At 37.2% G+C, this 27366-nt stretch overlaps 2 protein-coding genes across 2 annotated transcripts in view; one reads left to right on the forward strand and one right to left on the reverse strand.

The window, feature by feature from the left end:
- TRPC5 (transient receptor potential cation channel subfamily C member 5) overlaps nt 1-27366 on the reverse strand; it is a gene marked incomplete at both ends in the record, with an annotated part of 142310 nt that overhangs the window by 88943 nt on the left and 26001 nt on the right. Inside the window, one exon of the mRNA XM_081277486.1 lies at nt 15702-16223. Within this exon, the coding sequence (XP_081133612.1) occupies nt 15702-16223 (522 nt within the window). The remainder of the gene's footprint in view (nt 1-15701; nt 16224-27366) is intronic.
- On the forward strand, nt 8095-8418 carry TRPC5OS (TRPC5 opposite strand; the record flags this gene model as incomplete). The annotated part of the gene is made up of 1 exon (XM_081276886.1): nt 8095-8418. One exon carries the CDS (start codon nt 8095-8097, stop codon nt 8416-8418), a length of 324 nt encoding a protein of 107 aa, XP_081133012.1.

Raw genomic sequence — 27366 nt, forward strand, 5'->3', positions numbered from 1 at the left:
TGTGGCTCAAGCAGTAGCATGCTCGCCTGGCATGCATGCAGCCTGGGTTCGATCCTCAGAACCACATACAATCAAAGATTGTGTCCACCAAAAATTAAAAAATAAATATTAAAAAATTCTCTCTCTCTCTCTCCCTCTCTCTCTCTCTTTAAAAAAGAAAAAGAAAAGTGAGTTAAAAAAAAAACAGAGGTGAGGCAAAGAACCTCACCCCCCCACTGGCACCAAGGCCAAATTTGGGGGCCTACAGAGGTGAGGCAAAGAACCTCACCTCCCCCACTGGTGCAAAGGCCAAATTTGGGAGCCAACAGAGGTGAGGCAAAGAACCTCAACCCCCCACTGGTGCAAAGGCCTATCCACTAATATGGCTGTATGCTGGACCGGTAGTCAATGACGGGTAAGATCCAATTGCAATGGTACCAACCTAAGACAGGAGGCTGACACCTTGAGGTCAGCTCATCCGATGACGGGTAAGGACCATATGAAATATTGGACAACCTAAGACAGGCACGGTCCCTAAGCCACATTGCTTGTTGTTTAATTAAACAGAAGGGGGGAGATGTTGAGAGCCACAGCTGAGTTGGAATGGCCCCTGGCATTTTGCCAGAAGTAATGGTTAAGAGGCGAGCCATTAAGATGATGCTGGATTGATTCAATTGTATATTAGACCTTTACACCAGTAATAGGGAGGCTCTTGCTGCCTCGGGCGCCCACTACTTTGGAGTTCCCGTTGAGAGTGAATGCAGATGAGGGGAGGGAGTTCTGGTTGGTGTGTGGTGGTTCCTGGAGGAGCCACGTGGGTGGCGTTCGGGAGAGTTCTTGGGGAGCGTGTGTGGAGTGTGCTGGTGGAGTTCAGAAATAAAGTTTGTTCCTGCTTGAGTGGCTCGTGATTTGTGCCCAGTCAGACTGCGGCATCTCAGTACTCCAGAAAGCTTTCTAATCTCTCTTCCTAGAGGTGACTCAGAGGTAATCTTCTGTTCATTTCTGTTCTATAGATTAATTTGCCTGTTCTTGAATTTCATATAAATGGAATGGTTTTACTATATTGTTATTCATCTTTTGATATTTTTGTACATGTATTCTGGTGGATATTTGTACTCTTTTAATTTGAGTAGAATAGCAGGTTCATGAGATAGAGGTATATTTACTTTCAGTAGATACTGCCAAATAGTTTTCCAAAGTAGTTACATCCATTAATACTTTTATCAGCAATGTATGAGAGTTCCAGTTGCTCTATGTTCTCAAAGCTTATTAATTTAAGTTGTTGTTTTTCAATTTTATCTATTCTGGTGAGTTTTTAAAATATCTTATTGTGGTTTTAATTTGCATTTCCCTGATGAATAATAGTGATGAAAAACTATTCATGTGCATATAGGTCATTTGGATATTCTTTTCTGTGAAATGTCAGTTCAATTCTTTTGTTCTACTTTTAAAAAATTACATTATATTTTATTGATTTCTAGAAGTTTAAAAATATATGTGTAGGGCTGTGGCTGTGGCTCAGTGGTAGAGCGCTTGCCTAGCACATGTGAAGTACTGGGTTTGATCCCCAGAACCACATAAAAAAACTAAACAAAATAAAGGTATTGTGTCCATCTACAATTAAAAATATTAAAAAAATGTATGTGTAGAATGAATATAAGTTTCTTTATTGGATACATAATGGGAATATTTTTCCAACTCTGGTTGATCTTTTCACCCTGTTTTTTTTTTTAAATTATTTTTTAGTTATAGGTGGACACAATATCTTTATTTTATTTTTATGTGTTGCTGAAGATCAAACCCAGTGCCTCACGCATGCAAGGCAAGCACTCAACCACTAAACCACAAACCCATCCCGCTTTTCACCCTCTTAAGGTATATTTTTATAAGTGGAAGTTCTTCATTTAATGAAATAAAACATTAATATTTTCTTTCATAGTTAATGTTTTTGTCCTATAAGAAATATTTGCCTACCTAAGCTCATGAAGATTTTTCTCCTGTGGTTTGATCTAAATTTTTTAATCTTTCATATTTAGATCTATGATCCATTTAAAATTATTATTATATTATTTTAGTATTTAGTGTGAGGTAATGGACATGGCTTTATTAATTTATGTCTGTTTTTTTAAGAGTCACAAAGAGCAAATTTATTGAAGCTAATAACATGAAATATAAAATTATGTACATTGGTATTCTTTTTTTGGACAAAGAATTTTATTTTGTTTAACAGTATTAACTACAACTATAAAAAAATAAGTGAAAGGATTAACAATCTGGAAACCTTTGCCAGTCTCCCCCAGGGATGGTTTGAAAGAATCTTCAGTCTTTATTTTATCAAGGATCAAAAACAACATTTACATTGTTTAGGGACTTTTTAAAATGTTGAATATTTATTCATTTACAAAATTAAGCTTTCTCCCTAATATAGCATGTACAAAACAGCAAACAGCAACTGTTAGAGCTAATACACAATCCTATAAATTGTTAAATTTCGTATCTGCTTAAAACATTTGTTGGTGACTAATTTGTAGTTACAGCTTTAAAATATTTTTATTAATCATAAGATGAAATTTTCATATAATCTTATAAACATCAATAATTATATCAGTTGTTCATCAATAGCCATTATCTAAATCATGAAATTATTTGTAATATAAAAACAAAAGTTTGATTACATGTTTGTTTTCTAACTCTAGGTTATATACTTGAATGTATATTTTCATTATTACCTTTGTAATACCTCTGGGTATTAGTGCTTTCAAATCTTAAAGTAAAATCATAGTGATTTTTTAAATAAAATTCTTCCCAGATTTATCCATGAAAATATACTTAATCTTTGTATAAAGTTTGCTGGCTACTGAAACATGAGTTACTCAGATAGTCTCCTGATTTTATATATCTGGACTGATAAATAGGTTGTTGATCAGTAGATATTTTATAGCTACATTTCCAAATCACTTTGCCTTCATTTTCCAGAATTTATGTCTGTTTCTTGTGCCAGTACTATACTGTTTTAATTTCCATAGCCATAAAACTAGCCTTGATTATCTTTTTAATTTAATTTTTTTGATTAACATGTAATAATTTTGCACATATTAGTGGTGTGCACTGTGGCATTTCAACACATATATTCAGTGCAGACATGCACTGATCAAATTGGGATAATTGGCTTTTCTCTCTCCTTATCATTTCTTTATGTTTGGAGACTTCAAACTTCTCTCTTCTAGTTATTCATAACACACACACACACACACACACACACACACACACACACACACTAGGTTATTGTAAACTATAGTATCACACTCTACTGTGAAACACCAGGACATATACCTTCTATCTGACTTGAGTTTTGGTACTCATTATCCAGTCTTCCTTTATTCCCACTCCTTCCTATCCTCCCCAGCCTCTAGTAATCACTGTTCTACATTCAGATTGATTTTTTAAGTTCCTTTGTATGAAAGAGAACATGGAATATTTGTCTCTCTGTGTCTTAACCTTGATATCAGATGTCCTCCAGTTTAGTTCTTCAAGATATTTCCCTTTATATATCCTTACATGTTTTAGAATCCCTTTGTCTAAAGTGCTTTTTGAGAGTGGTTTTGATCTTATTTATTCATTAGCCTCCCTTATATCCCTCTAACTTCAAAACCTTTTGAGGCAGAGACCAGTAGCATGTTTATGGCTACTCCCTCTAGTGAGAATTTGACTCTGAAGCACCAGGAGATTGTGGGAAATTTCATTCTACATTTCCCACCCAGGTACCAGCAGGTATCAACTAATTTAAGGTAAGAAAAACAAGCCCTGCACCCTTAAGTTTCCAACACATCGTGCTAGCCTATTTCAGCTACCCCAAGTTACATTAATTTGTCCTTTTCCTTAGTAGAGGTCCTCTCCTTAGAGCCTGGAGTCCTTCTGCCTTAGAGCCAAGCCTTATTTTCAATCTGTGCCCAAAATTAGCAAATGCCACAGGGAAGAAAAAGATGCCCCTATCAGCTCACTCTCTGAAATTTTAGAACAGTTTGTCTTTGTTTTCATACCTTAATAATATCCTTAAATCTATTAGTTTTGCAATTTACCATTGGGCATGTTTTTAGATGTTTCAGGAGCACTCACATCTTAATTGAAAGTGGAAGTCCAGAAATCATTTTATAGGCATAGCCTTGACCCTCTCATCCATCTTGGCTGTATCACAGGTGAATGGTTAATGAGTATTTAGGCCTGTTCAGTAGGTCAGGTGAAGGGCAGATAAAATCCCTGTCACAAGATGATGAGGATTCCATAGGGGACTGATCCAGGTTTCTCTGTTCCCCTGCCTTAGTCAAACTCAACTTAGAATTCAGCTTGCTTCTAGGGATAGCAAGTAATATTAACATTCTCAGTTCTGTTCCTGTTTAGGAGAATGAGATGTCAGGTCTGGCCCTACCAAGTTGCTACTGCAGGTACCTTATTTGTACCCTCTGATATAGGACTTCAGGAGTTAGACCTGGGCTGACTTCCAGCTATGCATCTTTACTTACCATGTGCAAGTTACTTAATCCCTCTGATCCTCAATTTTTCCATCCACAACTTCATAGTTATTTTATTATGAAGATTAAATATACTAATATATAAAAGTGAGTTTCATAATCCTTGATAATATTTTCCATTAAAATGAACATACATTATAGTAACTAATTAGGGGTATGTCATCTCATTTGATATATATTTTTGAGTCTGGGGATTGTGCTTGGTTACTCTTTTTGGGGGTAGTAAAAATTATATAAGGAAATGCATGAATCTTAAGAGTGCCAGCTAATGATTTTTGACAAATGCATATTCCTGTGTAACCTACAATTATATCTAAAATATGATTATTACATCACTCTAGGATATTCTGTTATGTCTCTACATCTCCTAGATGCAAACACTATTCATGTTTTTTGCACCATAGATTATTTTGCATTTTATATAGCTGTTTTGATACCAGGTATTGAACTCAGGGGCACTTGACCACCGAGCCATATCCCCAGCCCTTTTGTGTATTTTATTTAGAGACAGGGTCTCACTGAGTTGTTTAATGCCTCATTGAGTTGCTGAGGCAGGTTTTGAACTTGGGATCCTCCTGTCTTCTGGGATTACAGGTGTATGCCACCTTGTCTGGCCCCTTCTTTTTATTGATGATTAGTGTTATATTGTATAAATATACCACCGTTTTTTCCCCCTTCCCATCTTGTTGGAAATCAGTTTGGTGTTTTACTTAAAGTTCTATAACCATTCTTGTAAAAATCTCTTTGTAAATTTTCATTTCTCTTGTGTAAATACCTACAAGTGGAATTGCTGGGCTATAGGTGCATGCTTAGCTTTTTTTAAGAATCCGACAGGTGTTTTCCTAAAGAGGTATACCATTTTATACTTCCATCACGAGTGTGTGAGAGTTCTGGCTGATCTATATGTTTGTCAACATTTGGTATTGTTGTTCTTTGATTTTAGCTAGTTTAGTGAGTACATTGTGGTATCTTATTGTGATATTAATTTGTATTTCCCTATGACTAATTATACCTAGTACATTTTCATGTTGTTAGCCATTCATTTTTATTTCTTTGTGAAATGTCTGTTTAAGTCTTTCCCCATTTTAAAAATTGGATTGTTATAATTTTATTGTTTAGTTGTAGGGATTCTTTATATATTCTGGGTAAAAGTTTTTTTTTTTTTTGCCAGATACATGCTTTGTGAATATTTTCCCTCTGTTTATACTTTTCCTGTTTATTTTATTAACTATGAATTCTGATGGGCTAGTTCATTATTTCACTCACTGCTATCCCCATGTATGGCTGAAGCTTGATGGTATTTACTGAATGAATGAGCTAAAGGTTGTGCCTCTCTCCCTCCCTTCCTTCTCTTATTTCAGGGTACTCACTAATTATCTACTATGTGGTAGGCAATTTTCTGTGCCTTGGGTATAGAGCACAAAACAAAACAGACAAGATTCCTAATCTCATGGCACTTACATTTTAGTCTATCTATGTGAGGGTAGGGTAAGAGGCAGAAAAGCAAATAAACAAGAAAATAAGAGCTAGCCTTAGGTGTCATAATACAAAAATTGAGTGTATATTTTGCAGAAAATGGTAGGATTTTGGACAAAAACATTGGAATGCTCTGACAGAATTTATGCTAATTGGAAATAATTTACAGCTGAGTGGTCAAACTAGGTTCTGTGCAGATCAGTTAAACTCCATGTGCAAATTATAGACCATCTGGCTGATCATTTACTGTACTATAGTAAACATCCAAAGAGCATAGTGAGATGAAGGTGAAGCCTTTGCCTTTCTAGGACCCACTCTGGTCATAACTTCTGGAAATTGGGTAATAACAGACTTGGCAGTATCCTAAAGGAGTGAGATGGATGGTTTCTACCTAAGACTCTCTGCTAGGAAAAGCCTGACTGAGGCTGGAGAAAGAAAATCAACCCAATTTACAGGATTAGTATCCCAAAATTTAACATATAGATATGCTGAAGGAAAAAGTGGCCACACTGATCAGCCATAGGCTGAAGATATATGCTTTCAGAACTGGAAAATTATGAACTGGACTATTACAGGAAAAACAATTTGGTGAATGGAGATATGAAAAGAAATCAATAGAAATGATTTAACTATTTATATAGGACACACAGCAGCTCATCATAATGTAAAGACAGAATTATCTATTTGTAATGAGAGAGGAGACAATCTGCCCCGCCCCCCAAAAAATAATGTAGACCACACAACCTTGGATTCTAGTTCAGTTTCCTTTCAGTTTAATGTAATGGGTAAGACAAACCTCAGTTCAATTTAATGGGTTAAGAGAACCTTAGAGCATATGGACATAAATGTACTAGGTAAGTTGAGAGAAGTAGTGAAAAATACTATGAATCAAACAAGTGAGCAGGCAATATGAGATATGTTATATTGCCAAACAGTTATTATATCTTCAACAAAATCATTTAAAGAGGAATGGGAGTGATAAGGCAGACACACACGGAAGGTAGATTATATTGGGCCAGTCTCTAGATCTTTAAATAAAGAGTATTGACTGGGCTGGGGGATATAGCTCAGTTGGCAGAGTAATTGCTTCACGTGCACAAGGCCCTGGGTTCAATCCCCAGCATGACACACACACACACACACACACACACACAGAGTATTGCCTTACAGAAGTATATGCTTGCTGTGGGAGAGGGAGTATGCAGAGTCCACCAGACATATAGATGAAAATAGTGCAATCATAGCTTTATACAAAGTTGGAAGAATTAGCTGCTAGATATGGAAGATCGGCAGTAATGGGAAACAACAAGAAACTAACGTTATACCTTCAGTTCTCCTAAATTTCACAAAAGTCAGAGAATATGGGAATTTCATTTACCATGTACTCCCCACTAGGATGCAGGGCAACTGGAAATTTTAATGAATGTATAATTAAAAATACAGAAAATACTTAGTAGCTCCAAATATAAATAGCAATGATGCAAAGGTGCGAATAAAGACAGAGTTAATTGAAAGACCCTGAGTGGATGTATCCTTCCCCAACAGAGATACTCAGGAGAGAGAGACAAAGTACCTATGCTCACTTTATTTTCAAATCCCCTAAGAAGACATAAAAACCATGAGAAATTCCATGGGCAAAGAGGAAGTAGATAGTCTTTAGATTATCACAAAAGGAGAACAATATCTAGAGATCCTCTTTTAACCCTATGGATAACTCTTGATAAGGGTATCCCGTAGCTAGGACCTATAGGATGGATAAAGTGTCAATCATACTAATTTTTATATTTCTCTTTTCTATCATTAGATCTGCTTTGCTGCTTTTTTAAATCTTGCCTGTGACTATCTATCTGATGGTCATTATATCAGCAGTTCACTACTGGTACAAACAAGAGTACAATAAATACATTTTGTTGGAGATTTCATCAACATTATCAAAACATCCTGTGGTACTATTGACTTCATTCTATACTTGACCACCATCAGAATCATATCAATATCCTAATTTATCATCTAAGCAAACCAGAGAACTCTTACTAGCCCCACAGGATTCGTTGTCATCGAGAGTCCATTTGCTACAGTTTTTAGTAGTATTTTATCTGTTAAGAAGAGCATGGAGTCTGAGTCAATTCCTATACTAGTTGGTGGACTTGTTGAGTGTGTAGCCCAGTTAATAAGAATAGCTGAGGAGCTCTTACTATCTATTTCACAAGAACAACAAGTTCCTTGTGAAGAACAAAATGATAGAACAGAACAGATTGGTGCAGATGCATCTCCTCCTGAAGAACCTTCACTACCAGATCTCGGTGATCTCTCTGACTTGGAATCAATACTTTCACTACAAGAAGATGAAGACCTAATCTTTGATATAGATCAAGCCATGATAGATGTAGATGAGCTATGTGAAGACGTACTCTCTGATATAAACAATGGTTGAAGAAGTGAATAAGACCCAGTTTGCCCTCACCAACATGTGAGAACTGATCACTGATCTTTTTTTTTTTTTTTTTTCGCCAAATACATCCTGATTTTTCTGGACATTAGCAATATTTTTCTCCTAGTTCTGCATATTTTTATTATTAAGACCTTATAGAACAAGTAAGATTTGGTTTCCTTCCAGAAGGAAAAGACTGATCTCATCTTTGTTTTTAGTCAAAAATCTTTGACTTTAGCAGTGTGGTTTTTCCTTTACTTGTATTTGTTCTAATAGGCTTCTTGAAGATAACAGCAAATAATAACAAAGAAGAGAATCTCTTCAACCTAACAATGGACTGAAGCACATATCAACTATCTCACATCTTGGGACCCGATTTTATTGTTCTACAATTAATGGAAATTAAAAGGGGAATATCCCCTAGGATGGTATTTCAATTAGATTATAATTGTTTATTGTCATTATGACTATTGGTCAAAACAGTTTTGTTGTTTAATAGTTTTAAACTAATAAAGTTTTCATTCACAAATCAAAGAACCTGTGGTCATCTTAAATTACCTGGTAGTGAATTTCAAGGTTACTAAACTAGCATGAACACACCCCATATAACAGAAGGTAATCAGAGAGAATGTTGTACCAGGAGTCTGAAGTTCTACTTTTGGTTTGTCAGGTGATCTGTAACAAATCTCTGAACATAGCCCTTTGTCATTTATAAAATAATAACTGTAACAATTTTTGGCTTACCTTCAATGCTATTAAGGAACAAATCAAACAATATCGTTTCAAAGTCTGATGTGTCTGACAATGGGATGGAATATATGAAATCAGAACTTTTTAGGAGTATCTGAAAAATGTATGCATAAGAATGCCTGAAAGTCTATTTGGCATGCAAATATCATCCAATAGTTTTACATCTGTACAGAGATTAGCACTTCCTTATTCTACATCTTGTCAAAGTTACAGTTTGGAATCAGCTTTTGTTTCATTCTTTGGAGCTTATTTTTTCACTAAATTAAATTCTTTTGGGGAGTCTATTTCAATTCTAGTAGGAATAATAATGAGGATAAAACAATGGTGAAAAATCCCTTCATGAAATAATAAATTATATTCCATTTAAGGCTAAGATTTTGTTCCTGAGGGGGTTATATAACTCTGAGCATTATTAACCCACCATGATCCAACTAGATTTTTAAAATTATTTTTCAATAAAGGGATTCTACTCCCTCCAGTCCACATTTAAAGGTTGTTTTTCTTCTGTCTATATAAATACTCAGAAAACTTAAAAACCAACCAACCAACCAACTAAACAACAGAAAAATCTCTAATAAAAGTAAATATAGCTCCTGTTTCCTCAAATTATTTGGGAGTTATTTTTACTGACATATACAAATATCCATTGGTCTCAAATGTCCCATTTCTTAAGGGTAGTAAAGAATCCTTGAAGGCAATCACCATTATACCCCTGAAGAACCAAACTACACTTCAGTGAGGTAAGGAAAACCACTTATCTCTTTATACCTTGTCACAGTTTTATCTTAAAGGCCTTATAAAAATGATGAAAAATATCTTGAGGTATTATTTAATACAACGATGGTGTAAAGTGGACTAGGGGCCCCCAGTTATAAAACATGACTTTAGTATTTTAGATTCCTATAATAAAAGATTTCATTAACAATATCTGTGATTGGAAGCACATGCATGTCAATACTGACCATTTTTAAATACCTTTATTTTATTTATTTATTTTTAAATATGGTCCTGAGAATCGAACTCATGCCTCACACATGGTAGGCAAGCACTTTACCACTGAGCCACAACCTTAGCCCCCTGATCATTTTTTAAAAAATATATTTAGTTGTCAATGAATCTTTATTTATTTATTTAAATATGGTGCTGATGATCAAACCCACTGCCTCACATGCTAGGCAAGTGCTCCACCATTGAGCTACAATCCCAGCCTAATACTGATCATTTTTAATACTTTTATTCTTACTTGAGCTTTGGAACACATTGGCTTTCCCTGAAACTATATCTTCTGAATTTTTAATGTTGACAATCCCTTAACTACCAGTTTTGGAAATCAACTGTGTTGCATCTCATTTTTAGAGAAAAATATTGTCTGATTTTTATGGAATATGGTTTCTTAACTCAAATTTTAAGAGTCATGTTGTCTGTCTGAAACCTAAGGTGTGAATGAACTTATTTTGGGTCCTTTATCCTGGTGCAGGAGTTCCTGAAGCACCTCCCTCACAACACCTCCACCCATTGAGAAACTATCCATTTATTCTGAGTATTTTTTCACTTCTCCCATTTGGTATCAAAGTATGTCATCAGGATGTCACTAAAGAGTGGAGAAGTGGTCCAACTGCTCTGTCCTTTTCCTAATAGATACTGAGGAAGTATTCCAACTTTCCTTAAAGATAGAACCTCATGATCCAACTGGTAACAATCATGCAATCAAGTATAAAAAGGACAGTGTTTCTCTTTTAGCACTGTTGTTCCATTCCCATTTAGAGGTCATTTCTGTGAACATTTATGGCCCTGGGAAATAATCCTAGTTCACTCCTTCACCAGCCTTATCAGGGAATAAAGGCCTTTTTATTTTTTTTTCCACCAGCACAACAGGTGTTTTTTTTTTTTTTTTTTTTAAGAGAGAGAGAGAGAGAGAGAGAGAGAGAGAGAGAGAGAGAGAGAGAAAGAGAGAATTTTAATATTTATGTTTTTAGTTTTCGGCGGACACAACATCTTTGTTTGTGTGTGGTGCTGAGGATTGAACCCGGGCTGCACGCATGCCAGGCGAGCTCGCTACTGCTTGAGCCACATCCCCAGCCCCACAACAGGTGTTTTTAAAATTTATTTTTTGTCAATATTTTCTACAAACATGGACTATATCTTATTCTAATTAGGATTGTGGTTGTACATGATGTTGAGATTCACTGTGCTGTATTCATATATGCATTTATAAAAGTGATGTCAGATTCTTTCCACTGTTTTTCCTATCTTAAAAAATGTCTTAAATATGTTCAGGGGTCTGGGGTTGTGGCTCAGTGGTAGAGTGCTTGTCTAGCATATATGAGACACTGGGCTAGATCCTCAGCCCCACATAAAAATAAATAAATAAAATAAAGGTGTTGGGTACATCTACAGCTACTTTTTAAACATGTTTAGGGGGCTCCTAACACATAACTTTCAAACTGAATGGGGTTTCACCAGATCCCAGGGTGTGACCCATTTAAGACATCAATGGTTTTCTCTTTGTTGAGTTAACACACATAAACTATATAGCTCCAGGAATTTGAGGAATTTTGTTAGTTGCCTAGTTCCATCACACACATACAAAGAGAGTTTATACTGGAAAAATGGATAGTCAAGTGTATTGCATAATATGATAAAACAAATGATCAAGATCATGACCTTTTAAATTAATGTTCGTGTCCTTAAGAGCTATATGTACATTACACTTCTTCAAAGACTAGAGTATGGATAGTTTTTGAACAGTCTGCTTCTTCAGATCAGGGACTTTAAGAATGAAACTCTCACAGAAAACTGAATTTTTGGAAGCTCAGTAACTAAGGATTGTATTTCTTACCAAGCACATTAAAGTTAAAAATTTAAAAAATACCCCCCCAAGCAAGGATATTGCTGATTTGTTCAAGGAAGTGAGAATATTCAGACTCAAACTAGACATATGGATTGAATAGTGAGAAATCCAAAACTGAACACATTTGAGACTTAATGGCACCACAGATTTAAAAAAAAAAAACTGTAATTCACAGACTTGGAAGAATTACAGAGTTTTTAGTGAATGTGAAGTTGCAATTCAGAAGGAATTTATAGTTTTTTTTTAAGAGAGAGTGAGGGGAGAGAGAGAGAGAGAGAGAGAGAGAGAGAGAGAGAGAGAGAGAGAGAGAGAGAGAATTTTTAATATTTAGTTTTTAGTTCTCGGCAGACACAACATCTTTGTTGGTATGTGGTGCTGAGGATCGAACCCGAGCCGCACGCATGCCAGTCGAGCGCGCTACCGCTTGAGCCACATCCCCAGCCCAGGAATTTATAGTTTGAATATAAGTCATGTTTTATATTCCCCAAGCAATGCCTTTAAAATACCAACCTTAAGATATATCTGATATCCCAAGCCTAATATGTTCATCATCAGGCTTAGTTTGAAGAAAAACTAATCTAAAATTGATCAATAGCTATTACTAAGATAAATATCTTGGAAAGTTTGGAGCAAAATATATGTCTCAAAATAATTCTAAAGTATTTGGCTATGGTCATATTTGGGTTTATGTGGCCCATGAAAGTTTATTGTTCTTTTTTGGGGGAGGGTACCAGGGATTGAACTCAGGGTTACTCAACCACTGAGCCATATCCCTATCCCTATGTTGTATTTTATTTAGAGACAGGGTCTCACTGACTTGCTTAGCACCTCACTTTTGCTGAGGCTGGCTTTGAACTTGCTATCCTCCTGCCTCAGCCTCCTGAGCCACTGGGATTACAGGTGTGTGCCAGCATGCTCAGCAAATTTAGGTATCTTCAGAAATAAATTCTAGCAATGATGATTGTACAATGTAAATGTACTTAATGCTGCTAAGATGTAAAAGTGGTCAAAATAGCAAATTTAATATAATGTATATTTTCCCACAGTAAAAATGTTACTCCTTCCACTTTAATGTACATACAAATGGTTCCCAGAAAAAATTATTGGAATCTCTGCTGCAGAATTAAGAAAGCAAAAAGAAATATAACTCCTTGGTACATTCAGGTATAATGACAGCTGAAAAATGTACTGTGTGAGCACACAGTAACATAAAGACATTCTTTAATAACAATAATAAGAGAAATTATGAAGTAAGGAACATAGGAGGCAAATTTCAGGGCAGTAAAAGAACTAAAACAAAGAGGAAAAATGATGAAAATTTCATGAGATTTGAAGGGCTATTAATGTAGAAACCAAGGATGATTCCACGGTCATATCTCAAACTGATCCCCATGAGAGTGAGAAAGTCAACAGAGTGGAGCAGTAACTAAAACTGGCAATGGAAGATTATATGAGGGGCTGGGCTGTAGCTCAGTGGTAGAGTGCTTGCCTAGGACAGGTGAGGCCCTGGGTTTGATCCTCAGCACCACATAAAAATAAATAAACAACAACAAACAAATAAAATAAAGGTTAAGTTCTTTTTAAAAAGATTATATGAGCAGGAGGGTTCAAGTAATAAATAGCTGGGGGCTGGGGATGTGGCTCAAGCAGTAGTGCGCTCACCTGGCATGCGTGCGGCCAGGGCTTGATCCTCAGCACACATACAAACAAAGATGTTGTGTCTGCCGAAAACTAAAAAATAAATATTAAAAATTTCTCTCTCTCTCTCTTTCTCAAAAAAAAATAAAAAAATAAATAGCTGGAAGATGATCTAACAATACAAAATTAATGACATTGCTGCAGAAACATTGTCTGACAATAAATGATTTGTCAGTTTTCAGGGGTGGATGGAGCCTAAATCTGTCAAGTTTAGCTCCTATTCAGTGTAGTGCAAATTGAAAAATTTAGTCATATTCTGCAATATCTACTTTAAAATTATTCTGTTCCCATTAACCATTCTGTCACTTAGAAACAATTCATGTTCTAAAAATACCTTTGATATTTTCTCACAGTATTGTAGCAATTTATGTAAAGTGAAAAAAACACTGAAGCTGTAATATACATCATTAATGGAAATAGTAAAGATGCCAAAGTGTAGAAAAATCAATTAGACCTTGCATGCAGTACAGCACTTAACACAATAACTGATACTATGTATCAGCAGAGCCAATGAGAGAAATGGATAAGAGAAGATGGACTTTGGCTATATCTGTTATTTTAATGCACAGAATCAGACCATATATCAAGGGTCTTCCATGTGTAACAATGAAAACAAATAGCAGCTAATATTTATGGAATCCCTAATGTATGCCCACTGTTGTGTTATACATAAGCACATTGCCTATTTTATTTAATCTTTAAATTTCTCCAGGGAGGTAAGTGTTCCTGTTATTATCCACACTTTTGAGAAGAGAAAAGTAAGATTAAGAAACTCACTCAATTAAAGCAAGACAACAGCAAAAATAGGATAAAGAGAGTTAGGGGTAAGCCTATCCTTTTCTTACCTCCCCTCCCTGGGATAACCCTTTCAGTCTCTATGTTGCTGCTTTGTCATTTTTGATTACCTTCAAAGTTGCCCTTGCCCCTGACACTTGTTTTTGTCCCATTTAGAAGGCATAGTTTTATAGTTTGTTTGTTTGTTTTAGCACCTGGGATTGAACCCAGGGGTGCTTAACTATTGAGCCCTTTTAATTTTTTTTATTTATAAACAGGATCTCCCTAAATTGCTTAGGGCTTTGCTAACTTGCTAAGGCTGGCTCTGAATTTGTGATCCACCTGCCTCGGCCTCCAGAGTCACTGGGTTTTCAGGCTTGCTTCACTGCACCCTGCGTAATTGTTGTTGTTGTTGTTGTGAGGGAAAGGTATCAAGTGAACAGATACTGAGATTTTCCTCAGAACCTGGATCCATGAAGGGATGGTATTGCTATTTGCCCTTCAACTGGCAGGAACCTACTGTTTGAATCAGATAACAGATAGCAATGGAAACAATATGGGAATGGATAATAAAGCACTACCTGGGACTGGGGTTGTACCTCAATGGAAAAATGCTCACCTAATGTTATGAGGCCCTGGGTTCTCCAATACCAAAAGAAAGAAAGAGAAAAAAAGGAAGGAAGGAAGGAAGGAAGGGAAGGAAGGAAAGAAGGAAAAACAAAAAGTTCTTCCTATGTCATGCATTGAACACTAGTTTTCTCATTTATTTCATAAATATAGCAGTCTTATCAAAGGTCTTTTAGCTATAATCTAGACTTCATGATATGGTCTATAATAGGTGCCAGTCAGGTAACAGAAATGAGGTGCAGGTATGGGTGTATATGCATAATTTGGATCATTTAATCTTCACTGCTAGCTTGTATGCTCCAAAAAGGCAGGGCTGGGGACTGTGTTCTGTATCCCAAGAGCCTAGAACACTATTTGTTGAATGAATGAATGCTTTCCCATCAAAGAACCAGATAGCTACTTTTTCTGATTATGAAGAAATATATAGAGGCTTTCTGTGTCTTGGCTAAATGAACCTATTTGTGAAGCCATCCCAACCATTCATCTGTTAGAAGTCCAAGTGGTATGAAAATGCTCACTCTTGCTTTGCTTCTCCAGACTCTGTAGGTCTTAAGCTTCCCTGAAAGCAGAGATGATCTAAGCTTACCTCTTTCTGGTGGTATTTGATTGCCACCTTCAGCTTGGCCAGGTCATGGTACTTCTGAGGATCAAGCTCTTCACTGTGGTCATCTCGATGGTTGAGGATGATCTCCAGTTCCCGGGAGCTACGAGCTTGGTCCAGCAGATCTTTGGCAAAGAGTTTGCACTGCTGGGAGAGCTCTTCATACTCTGCCTTGAACTCATTCTCCACCTTGCTGAGCTCCTTGAGCTCCCAGCCCAGACGGAAGGCAGTAAGGATGGGGTCCTCACTTGATAAGGCAATGAGTGAGGGACTTGCCAGAGCCTTATAAATGTTCAGTCTGGAGCGGGAATGGCGCAGGCTATCTACCTCTGAACTGGACACACATTCCACACAGTTGCAGCGGATCTGGTGGGGCCGTGGGATTGTGACCCGTTTTTGGACAAGCAATTTGATGATTTCATAGTTGTTGGTGTGGGCAGCCAGCATAATGGGAGTGATGTCTGGTGTGAACTCAGAGAACTGGGTGTCCATCATCAGTGTGGGGACCTAGATATGAGAAAGGAGAAGCATAGAAGGGCAGGATTAAAGTTTGTAGAGAGAAGGAGCATAGGGCCTATCAAATGGCAATTTAGAAACTGGAGTCTCTTGTCACCTCTTACCATTCTCTTGTCACTTGTCTTTACCAGAGTAGCTAATGTCTGTGGAATGCTTGCTGTGTGACAAGGCACTGTTCTAAGCACTTTACATGGATTTACACATTTAATATCACAACAACCTTCTGAGGTAAGCTGAGGAGTTGAGGCTCAGAGAAGTTAAATAACATATATGGCCAGGAATGGTGGCACACACCTATAATCCCAATGACTTAGAAAGCTGGGGAAGGAGGATCACAAATTCAAAGTCAGCCTCAGCAACTTACCCTAAGCAACTTAGTAAGACCCTGTCTCAAAATAAAAACAAAAAGGCTGAGGATGTGGCTCAGTGATTAAGCACCCCTCGGTTCAATCCCTAGTAGTAAGTAAGTAAATAAATAAATATTTATGTTTATATGTATATTATATTTTATTTATACTTGAATCTGTATATATTTATATATACATATATGTGTGTATATGTATCTATATCTATATCAATATCTAAAGTTACATAGTTTTAGTAGCTGAGCCAATATTTAAACCCAGGGTGTATGACTTTAGAGTTTGGTTCTTAAATTATGTTATTACAATATGCCAAGATCTGTCTAATATAGAATAGGGGAAACAGAAATTGTTCCTGGCTTTCTGGAGTTATGTTGGGTAGATCAGACTTACATAAAATTGGTAACAGTACATAATAGTATGTGGTCAGTTCCAAATGAGCTGTATAAACTTGTTTGGAAGGGTAAAGACAATAATCTTAAAGACTGCAACTAAATCAAGCTTTGGTGGCTGAAGAGAAGCCTCTTCCAACTTCCTCTAGGTCCTAGGAAGCTCAAGAGAATTCATCATTGCCAGGAAGAAGTACTTTGTAAATGAGGACGTTTAGACTTGGGTGGTGGGGTTACTAATAGCTAAAGGACCTTTGATAAGACTGCTATATTTATGATATAATATTTGGTATAAGTAGTAGTTAGAGGTGAGAGGTATAGAGTTTTTTAAGGCTATTCAGATGCACTTCTTGGGAAGCATGTGGAACATGACCAATGAACTTAAATTATTTTTTTCAACTTTAAAATGTCTCTTTGGGCCAGGCACAGTGGCACATGCCTGTAATCCCAGTGTCTCAGGAGGCTGATTCAGGAGGATCACCAGTTCAAAATCAGCCTCAGCAACTTAGTGATGCCCTGTCTCAAAATAAATAAAAAAGACTGGGAATGTAGCTCAAATATAAAGCACCTGGGTTCAATCCTCAGTACCAAAAATTGTGTCTTTTGAAACCCAGTCTGTTTTCAGTCCAGTAAAGAAACTGAGACATCATTAGCCTTGCAGAAGAGTCTAGTGTGGTAGGATCTGAGCTAGAGTATGGGGAAGACCAGGTCAGAGGAAGCTTTATGGAAGAGTGGAGCTAAGTATTCAAAGCATAGATAGGAGTCAAGAATATTGGGAAAAATTGACCTTATTATACTTAAGGGAAAATGAAACAGTTCCAATGATTCCATTTTATAGGGAAGAACAGAGCATGGAAATTGAGATACTCACAAAATATTCCTATATTGTTTTAATCAATAGTTTCTTTCTTTTTACTTTCAAAACTTCTTAAAAATGAAAAACAACCCACAGTTACTGGCAACCTGACAAAAGAATGAGTTACTGTTTCTCATCATTTTTGCCTTCCTCCCACCTTTCATGAGGGATTCCCAAACAGGGAAGTGGCCAAAAGACAGGGAGTGGGAGAAAGGTGGAGGAGGAGGAGTTTGCAAGAAACCTGCTTCCTCTGGAATGGTTGCATCAGCCTCTGAATAGTTGAAAGCTGGCTGCACATTGGTCATCAATTGCTAGGATGGAGCAGTGAGTAAACATTGTTAAACATTTAGAAGGAGCAGCTACAAACAAAGCAGCAGGAAGTGAGCAACTTGGCTCATAAAGTAAATTGGACACAGGAAAGAATAATCTCAGAAATTAACATAAGCCTACAGGCTAAAGAAGAAGTAGGTCTGAGTGAGCCTGGAAATGAACATAAACATAATCAGAATAAAGCCTAGAGTTGGGAGAGATGGTAAGTGAGCAATTTGTCACAGTCTGCCCAGGAAGAAAAGAGCTCCTAGCTGGGAAATCTGCCCTTTATTTGGATAGGGGCGGTTTTTTTCAATCTCTGTCACCTCCAAAGGTGTTGGAGGAGGTGTGTCTGGATCTCCCTTCTAGATTGCCTTTTATCCTCCAGTCAGTGTTGTCATTCCTGGGTTGCCATACTGTTCTCATTCACTGCTCCCTGTGTGTATAACCAGGTGGGGGCCCCTGTTTCTTACCCTATTGTCAGTCAAGGGCCATTGTAAGCTCCTACTCCTAACTTTGAGACCATCTCTTGCTGCCTATCCAAATATTGTGGGCACTAGGTTTCATCCCAATCACTTTTCTCATGCAGCTTTACCTTGTTCTCTAATTATCTCAAACATTTGTGTCTTGCCTCCTTTTATATGGTTGGGAGCTCTGTCCTAATGGTAGAACAGTCTTGGTCTGCTCTTTTTCCCCTAAAGCATTCATAACACATAGCAGGCACTCAGCAAAAAGGAATGAAATCCCCTCTCCTAAAATTAAGACACTGATCCTTTTTTTATGACTCCCAAAATTTGGGTCAGTATGAGCTAATTTCCTTGGGATTTTTCTTATCATGTCCAGCTGAGAAGGTAGACATCTCAACACTATAAGAAAACTACCCTGAGGTCTCAAAAACTTGGGACAGTTCCAATGAAGTGTGATTCTTCATAATTCTAGTGCTTCATTATGGAGCCTCTGATCCATAGAACACAGATTTCTACTACTTTTATCTCCTCTGTTGCTTCCATTCTCATCGTTCTGCTGCTTTGCCCTTCTAAGGTTCAGCATGGACTACAGACTATCATTAGGATAGCTGATGTAAAGAAAGTTCTAAAATGAGGGTCAGAGTTTCTGCTAATAATCTAGACATCATGATATGGTCTATAACAGGTGCCAGTCACGTAACAGATATGAGGTGCAGGTATGGGTGTATATGCATAATTTGGATGACTGAATGATAGGTACTGTTAAACAATGGAGTTCTTCTCAAAGGGTGCACCTGCTGCTCAGCTCCTGAATATTGTTATTTTTAAGCTCAAAACAGGCCCCACATTGTAATTTTTCAAGAGAAGTTAGAAATAAGGATTTGGGGCCGGAATCTCTTAAAGTTTTGAATTTTGGAATAAATAAATTTAAGGACAGTATGCAAGTCAAACACAATATATATGTGAAGCAAATTTGCCTTGAGGGAGCCAGTTTGGGACCCTTGTGAGATTAAGGAGAAATGGGAACAGAAGCTGGATATTTAAGCAAAGCCTAAATGATGAAAGAACTTGAATGCCATTAAGGGACTTAGATATTATCCATTGGTCATGGGGATCAACTTAAAGGTTTTAAACACGAGAGTGACATGATACAAAGATCAGTTTGGCCAGAGTGTGGGAAACAGGCAGTGGTAAATTGTGATAGTAAATGTTTTTTTTTTTTTTTTTTTTTTTTGGTTTTGGTACTGGGGATTGAACTCAGGGAAACTCAGCCACTGAACCACATTCCCAGCCCTATTTTGTATTTTATTTAGAGACAGAGTCTCACTGAGTTGCTTAGTGCCTCACTGTTTCTGAGGCTGGCTTTGAACTTGTGATTCTCCTGCCTTAGCCTCCTGAGCTGCTGGGGTTACAGGTGTGTGCCACAGCACCTGGCTGTGATGGTAAATGTTTAACAACCAACTCTACACCAGAAAATCATTGGCATTTGCCAATTTCTGTGGTGATAATACCCCCCCACACACCCCCATATCAATTTTGAGCTACCAATATGACATCGTGAAACATGTGCTGGGAAGAGAAACAGACAACCAGCTCTTACTAGCTGGTATGATCCAACTCCAGCATACTGTTGGATGAGTTTCAGGATGATAAGACTAGTTAAAAGATATTACTAGTCCAGTAAAGATAGAATGTGACTCTTAAAACTAGACATTGTTTCTAGGGACAGGAAAGGACAAATTTAAGACATTCATGGGATGTATCAGGAAAGGGAAGGAGAAGAAACCAAGGATGTTGCATTTTTAGATTGCTTGCCTGGTTGGTGCTGTCACTAACTGCATATAGAAGGAAGAATAGGTTTAGGGTTTTAAAAACTTCAGTTCGGGACATTGAGTTTGAAGTCCTTATCAGAACAGAAGCAGAAATGAAGCCTGGAAAGAATGGAGTCATAAAGGGACTTGATGTTCAGATGGAGTAGGAGAACTGGGAGGATGGGACACTGGCCAGAGAGCAGGGCACTGGAGGACATGATGTGCACAGTGGAGCAGCGCTGAGTGATGACTAGCTCTGGATTGGCCATGAACACAGAGGACTGAAGTGCAGTGGACGTGGAGGTCAGAGGAGATGGACAGGCCAAGGAACTGGCAGAAAGGCCAAAATCATCCAAGATAATGACATGTCTTGGGTTAAAGAGGATAAGGTAATTACAGCACTTTGGATAGGATCTAAATCAGAAGATGATCAGGACATGCAGAGAACAGTGGTTGTACTAACAGCAATTTGGAGGAGGTCTCTCACAGTGCAATTTAAGCATACCTGTCTTGGCTTTGCCATTTACTAAACTTTTTGTGTCTATTAAATGGGAAAAATAATAGCAGCTGGGCAAATTTATGAGGATGAAATGAAATTTTGTGTGTATTATCTACATAATGTTTAGAACTTACTAGTTTCTTCGCAAATGTGGTTCCTATCATTTTAACAAATGTGTTATAAATGTATCCCAATCAAAAGCACATTCCCTAGCACAGCAATGTGTTTTGTTCACCATGTTCTGGACAAAACTCTAAAATATGGGAAACTTTAAGAGCACAGCCCCCAATGCACTTTTGTGTACTTTTTAATGATCGCCTAAACTTAATATCAATTAATCTGGAGCTGTTGTTCACCTTCTGTTTGTTAACTCAGTGTTTTCATGCAAGACCCTGTGGGGCTTAACCAGTAGTGCCTTCTATGATCTATTCTTATATTTTAGACTCTTTCTATATAGATTAATTAACCTCACTAAATTTTACCAGTTTTTCATCCAGGTCCCTTAATCTTTGGGCCCTCCTAGGTGACTGATTAATATCTGAAAAAAAAAAAACTATACCAAATTGTTTTTGGTAACCACATCTGGAACTGTCACTAGCAGAGGGTATTTGCATTTTAATGGGTGGCACCTAGAAAGAACACCTTGCCTTGGTTGAAAGGCAAGAATTTCAAGAAGTAAACTGGTGGGGACTTGTGTATAGTGAAGGTCTTTCCCAGGCCTTACAAACCATTGTATAGTTTGCTTCCTACTCCATTTTCACTAGTGATAGCTCTGTACCTAGTGTTCTCCTAGCAGCTATCAAGAAAAATTGGAAAAGACTTCAGATTGAGCCAAAAACAAAACCGGAGATCCTGTCTAGTATATTTTATGGGTCCCTCATGCCTTTGATTTGTGTGTGTGCGTGTTTATGTTCTGTACGCCATAGTTTTATTTATTTTATTTTTATTTTTGTTAAATATTCAGGGAACTTTAAATGATAAATCAAATGCACCTTTCACTTATCCAAATCTCTGATTGTTTTTGAGCTTTAAATTCCACTCATTATAATGCAGATATTTCTTATCTGCTGGAATGCAAGCCTTGCAGATAATTGAATATTTTGTATCCATATATAAATTTATTTCAGCTTTCCTGAAGGCCCATAGCAATTTTTTTTCTATAAAAGGCCAAGTAGTAAATATTCTAGACTTTGTGGACCACACAACTCTGCCATTATAGCATGAAAATAGCCATAGACAATGCATAGATGAATGGGCCTGGATGTTCTCCAATAAAATTTTATTTGCAACATTAGTTGAAAGCCTGGATTTGGCTTGCAAACCCTTGGATTACTGGTTCCCTTGTTAATTAATGAGTTAAATAAAGTCTTAGTCATGAATTGACTTTAAATTTGTGTAAAGATCATGATTTTAATGGTTTTTAAAAAATTATCCTACAACTGCCATGCTGTGTTCAGATTCAGGCCAGGTAGAAAATTCAATTTTATTGTTTCTTAATAAGTTTTACCTTCCCTCAATCTCCAACTGAATGGTTTTAGGCTTCTGATTAAAAATCATGTTTTTTTTAAAAAAGGAAATAAAAAAGATGAGCGAAGAAGATAGGAAGAAATCAACAGGATGATAAATTAGATTTGGTTCATATTACCTACAAGTGTACTCCTAAAGAAACTTGATGCATCAACCAATTTGACTGAATTTCAAAATTTGCAACATGTGGGCCAAGGACATGACCACTAAAGAAGTTACACTGCCTGCCTCTCTCTGGGGATTTGCATTTAGGCACTAATGAATTTGTTTCTAGATCTGCCTTAGGACTCCTTGTTGAAAAGATAGCATTATATTTTTAGGATTTTTGTATATTATATTAACAAGCATGGGACAGAATCATACAGCTGAGTTCATCACATTTCTTCTCTGCAGTGCAGAGAAGAAAGTGAGATAAAGTCACCTTCCTCATATTTTCAACTAAATTCCATGGCCAGAAGATATCACAGAGGGATAGGCGATGTTCTAATCTCCCTACTCTCAGGACTAGCCCAAATGATTCTTCTTTCATTTCTATTAGCCTCATTGCTGGATACAATCTGCTAATTGGAATTTTTCTGAACCCTATTGTTACAGACTTAGGCAGGCGCCCTTGGTGGAGTTTATCACAGGCTTCTGAAATTATACCCTCCATTTGTAATTAATGGGAAGACCCTTATCAGAAGCCACTTCATGCATACCCACAATGCCATCTCTTCACAGGCGTAACCTCTCTGATTGGCACTTCCTCACATAGCTGGCCCGATAGCATCTTGTTGAAAATTAATCTCCTGTGTTGTGTCTGAATTTAGTGAAATTGGAATCCCGCTTTTCCACCTGCTGGGTCCTCTCCTTTCCACCCCAACATGTCAGATAAAATCAATGTTAAACCTTTTTCAGCAGTCTGAAAAACTATTGGAAATGAAATTTCATTTCTTTGTATTACACAGAAATGAAGAACACCAGCATCTAATCATGTCACATTACCAGCTTCCTGCTCTGCCTACCAACAAGGAGTAGTGGTGATGCATGAGCTACTCTTTGGGCAGCCATTGGCATCATATGAGAAAGAATATGTTTCCCAGACTCTAGTAAAAACAGAGCCTTAAGTATTAGGATTTGCTGGATCATGTCAGTTGATTTCAAAGACAAAGTGTACAATAATTTAGATTAAAAATTTAGATTGGATGACTACAATGGACAAAACTTATTTGGAGGTTGTATTATTCAGAATCTCATTACTACTTTTCTCCTTATATACCTGAGATAATTACCATGTAATGAGAAATATTTGAGATAATTACCATATGAGGAGAAAATACTTATTTAGTTCACAATTTGGAGGTTCAGATCTAAGACTGGGCAGCCCATTGGTTTGGCTTCTGATAAGGGTGGCAGATGGCAATGCTGTGAGAATATATTGGAGCAAGTGATCACATCCCAAGCCAAGAAGTAGAGAGAGAGGAAGCAGAGGGATTGTGGGGCCCCACAGACCCTTTTGAGGGTACACCTGCAATGACCTAAGGACCTCCTACTAGGTCCCATCTTCTAAAGGTCCAGAGCACCTCTCAGTAATGTCACCTTAGGGACCAAGACTTTAAATAAATGGACTTTTAGATATTCAAACTATAGTAGGATTAAAGGTACAGAATCCACTTGATGATTTATAAAAAAGTTAATGTTGATATATAAAAACCAATAAGGTATATAATGATGGCCAGCATTAGCCTGAGTGGCAGGGATAAAACTAATACTAATAGTTGTTATTTATTGAGCACTTTCTATATGAAAGGCACCATGCTGGAGCATCTCATTTAGTCCTCACTATGGTGCTATGCTATAGGCATAATAATTATCCTCATTTACATCTGAGAATATTCAGCCACAGAGTAGTTAAGTGTCTTATATATAAGGTAACATAGCTAGGAAGCACAGGAGCCAGAATTTGAACTCAGGCAGTTTGGCTCAAAAACTTGTACTGTTAAACACTATATTACCCCATTCCTGAACAGAAAAATATTAGTAATAAGATTGATATCAATAAACAAACCTTAAAATCACAACACTAAATATACAGACATATCTTAAGAATGTTTTGCAGTTTTTGTTGGCTATTAAGTAACACTTTTAACCAATCTTCTACCTTAAACCTAGATAAATATTATATAGTATTGTTCAAGGTTTAGCAGCCCCCAAACCCATTCTTTAGATAAAGAAAATGTGGTGTATATACACAATGGAGTTTTATTCAGCCACACACACAAAAAATGAAATTATGGCATTTTCAGAAAAATGGATGGAACTAGAGACCATCTTGTTAAACAAAATAAGTCAAACTCAGAAGGTTAAGGGTCATATGTTTTCTGTCATTTGTGGAAACTAAAAAGGAAAACAAAGGTGGGGGTGGATCTCCTAAAAATCAAAGGGAGATCAGTAGAGGAAAGGGGCCAGGGGGTGAAATGCTGGGGGTGGGTGGGTGGTGCTGGGGAGTGATATTGGCCAATTTGTGTTGTTATATTGTGTGCATGTATGAATATGTAACAAGAAATTCCATTAATATGTACAATTATAATGTACCAATAAAAATCAGAGGAAAACAACATTATTTATCATCATGTGGGAGCTTTTAATTTTTGAAAGATAGAAGATAAATTTAAAGAGGAAAAATGTATGGCTAGATCCATAGATTGTGAGAGTTTATACTGTCAGAGTTCTAGTTGGAGGAAACCTGGAAAGGTACTTTTCTCAAATTTAGATGGCCATAAAGGGTTAAATGAATTACTCCATACATTTATTTGCAAGATATGGGCTACAATAAGTGAGGGAAGTTATAGACTCCAAAAGTAAGCTACGCCTTGGAGTAGATATTAGAAATGAAGGGAAAGACAAAAAATGACACAAAAGGAAGTGAGTGGCCTTTGGGGTGCCAGTCCTGTGTGAAGGCATTTTGTATATAATTAAGATGTGACATCTTCCAAGAAACTGTAAATATGATGTAATGAGTCAAAAATAAAAAAGTAGAAGATATGAGTTGTTATTGAGATAGGGGAAATATCAGAAGTAAAGTTCTGATCAACATGCCTCTAGCATTCCACAAAGGAATGAAGCCCTAATCTGCCAGTGAGAGCATACAGTTAGCTTTCCAGGTAGGCCTATGGTTGAGTTTGATACAAATAGATTTTCAGAAAGCCAGAGTTCTTGGTTTATTTTTATAGGTCACCATGTGATTTTTTAAAAATTGAATTTCTCTTGTGTATTGCTTTACTGGAAAGATGATGGCGAGAAGCTGATTTAGAGTTTTCCATGTCATTGTTTATCACATGACTAACATAAATTTGTATGGCAGGATAAAGGTTTCTGGACAGGGCTGAAAACCCAAGTGCAGACAAAGGACCATTGGGAAGACTTGATAACCAGATTATCATCAACTGTATAATGGGATTTGATATAAATAACCATTATAATTTTCCTTGTGGGTGCTGATTCTGATAGGAGCACACATACCACCAGCAAAATTAGAACAGAATGGACAGAGGGTATTGCGGGTATTGCGTGTAAACAGAGGGGTTGAGGACCTTTATTTTTTTAAGCCAGTTTACAGCTATAATAATAGAAAGATGGTAGTCAACACCAGGAATCCTAGTTTAGGTCTAGAAGAGCTTGGGTGATAAAAATTAGCTTATTTGATTCTCAGAGTGGAAAAGAAAATTTATGAAAGGGTAATTCTCACCATTGCTCTCAAAAGCAGTGAATAAAGAAAGGGCCTAAAGTAGATTTGTGGTAGTTAGCCACTTCACAACACATGGGATAGACATTCCTATTACAGAAGGGAGAAAAAGGCATAAAGAAATGAGTAACTGGCCTCATCCCACTATGTCCAAACCTCAAAAGGGAAAACCACACTCAGTCTTAAAGTTGTGGAGTCCTCTTCCTTGACTTCCCATTCCACTTTCTGAACATACTGGTGAGGTGGTTGGGCCCAGAAGGCCTTTCAAAGTCCCAAGACTTTGCTGGGTTCAGCCCACACTTGAGTTTTCCCAGGTTGGAGTTAAACCCCAGTAGCTCCACAGTTCTGGAGCCTCCGTAGCAGTCCTGCTGCAACTTCACTAAGCATTGCCCTGGTGGGGAATTTCTGCGAGACCTCTGATCTCACACATTCAGCATTGCTCTAGTGAGGACTCTGCAATGACTCCATCCCTGTGATAAGTCCCTGCCTGGGTCCCCATATTGTCTGAGATATCCTTTGAAATCTAGGTAAATATCTCTGTACTTCACAGCTTTTTCATTCTGCACATCTGCAGACTGAGCACCATGTAAACATTGCCAAGGTTTAATGCTTGGACCTTCTAGAACTATAGGTTGAGGAACACCTGGGCCTGCTTGAAACTCTGTTGGAGTGGCTGAAAGGTGCTGCACAAGAATTTGGGGAGTAGATTCTTGAGGTGGTCCTAGGCAATAAATGAACCCATGGAGGGTACCTTGGGCCTGTCTGCCAAAACCATTTTGTCCTCCTATATGTCTGGGCTTTTGATGCAGATGAGAGGGGCAGACTCAAAAGATCTCTGAATTACATGAAGAGTCTTTCTCCCATTGCCTTGATCCCGTCTATTGGTATTGATCTCTTGAGCAAACAGTTATTCAGTTACACCCTTGGTTTCCTTTCCTGAAAATCCTTTTTCATTCACCACATGGCCAGGCTGAGATTTTTCCAAATCTTTCTGCTCCATCTCCCTTTTAATTATAAGTTCTATTTTAAGTCATATCTTCTTTTCTCTCATTTCACTGTAAGCAGTTAAAAGTAGCCAAGCTGCAGCCTGAATGTTTCACTGTTGAGAAAATTCTTCTCCTAGATATCTTAGTTCATTACTTTTAAAGTCTACATTCCATAGAGTCCCAGGACATAGATACAAATTCACC

The sequence above is a fragment of the Spermophilus citellus genome (assembly GCF_964194105.1).
Source record: "Spermophilus citellus genome assembly, chromosome: X".
In the NCBI taxonomy this organism is placed as follows: domain Eukaryota; kingdom Metazoa; phylum Chordata; class Mammalia; order Rodentia; family Sciuridae; genus Spermophilus; species Spermophilus citellus.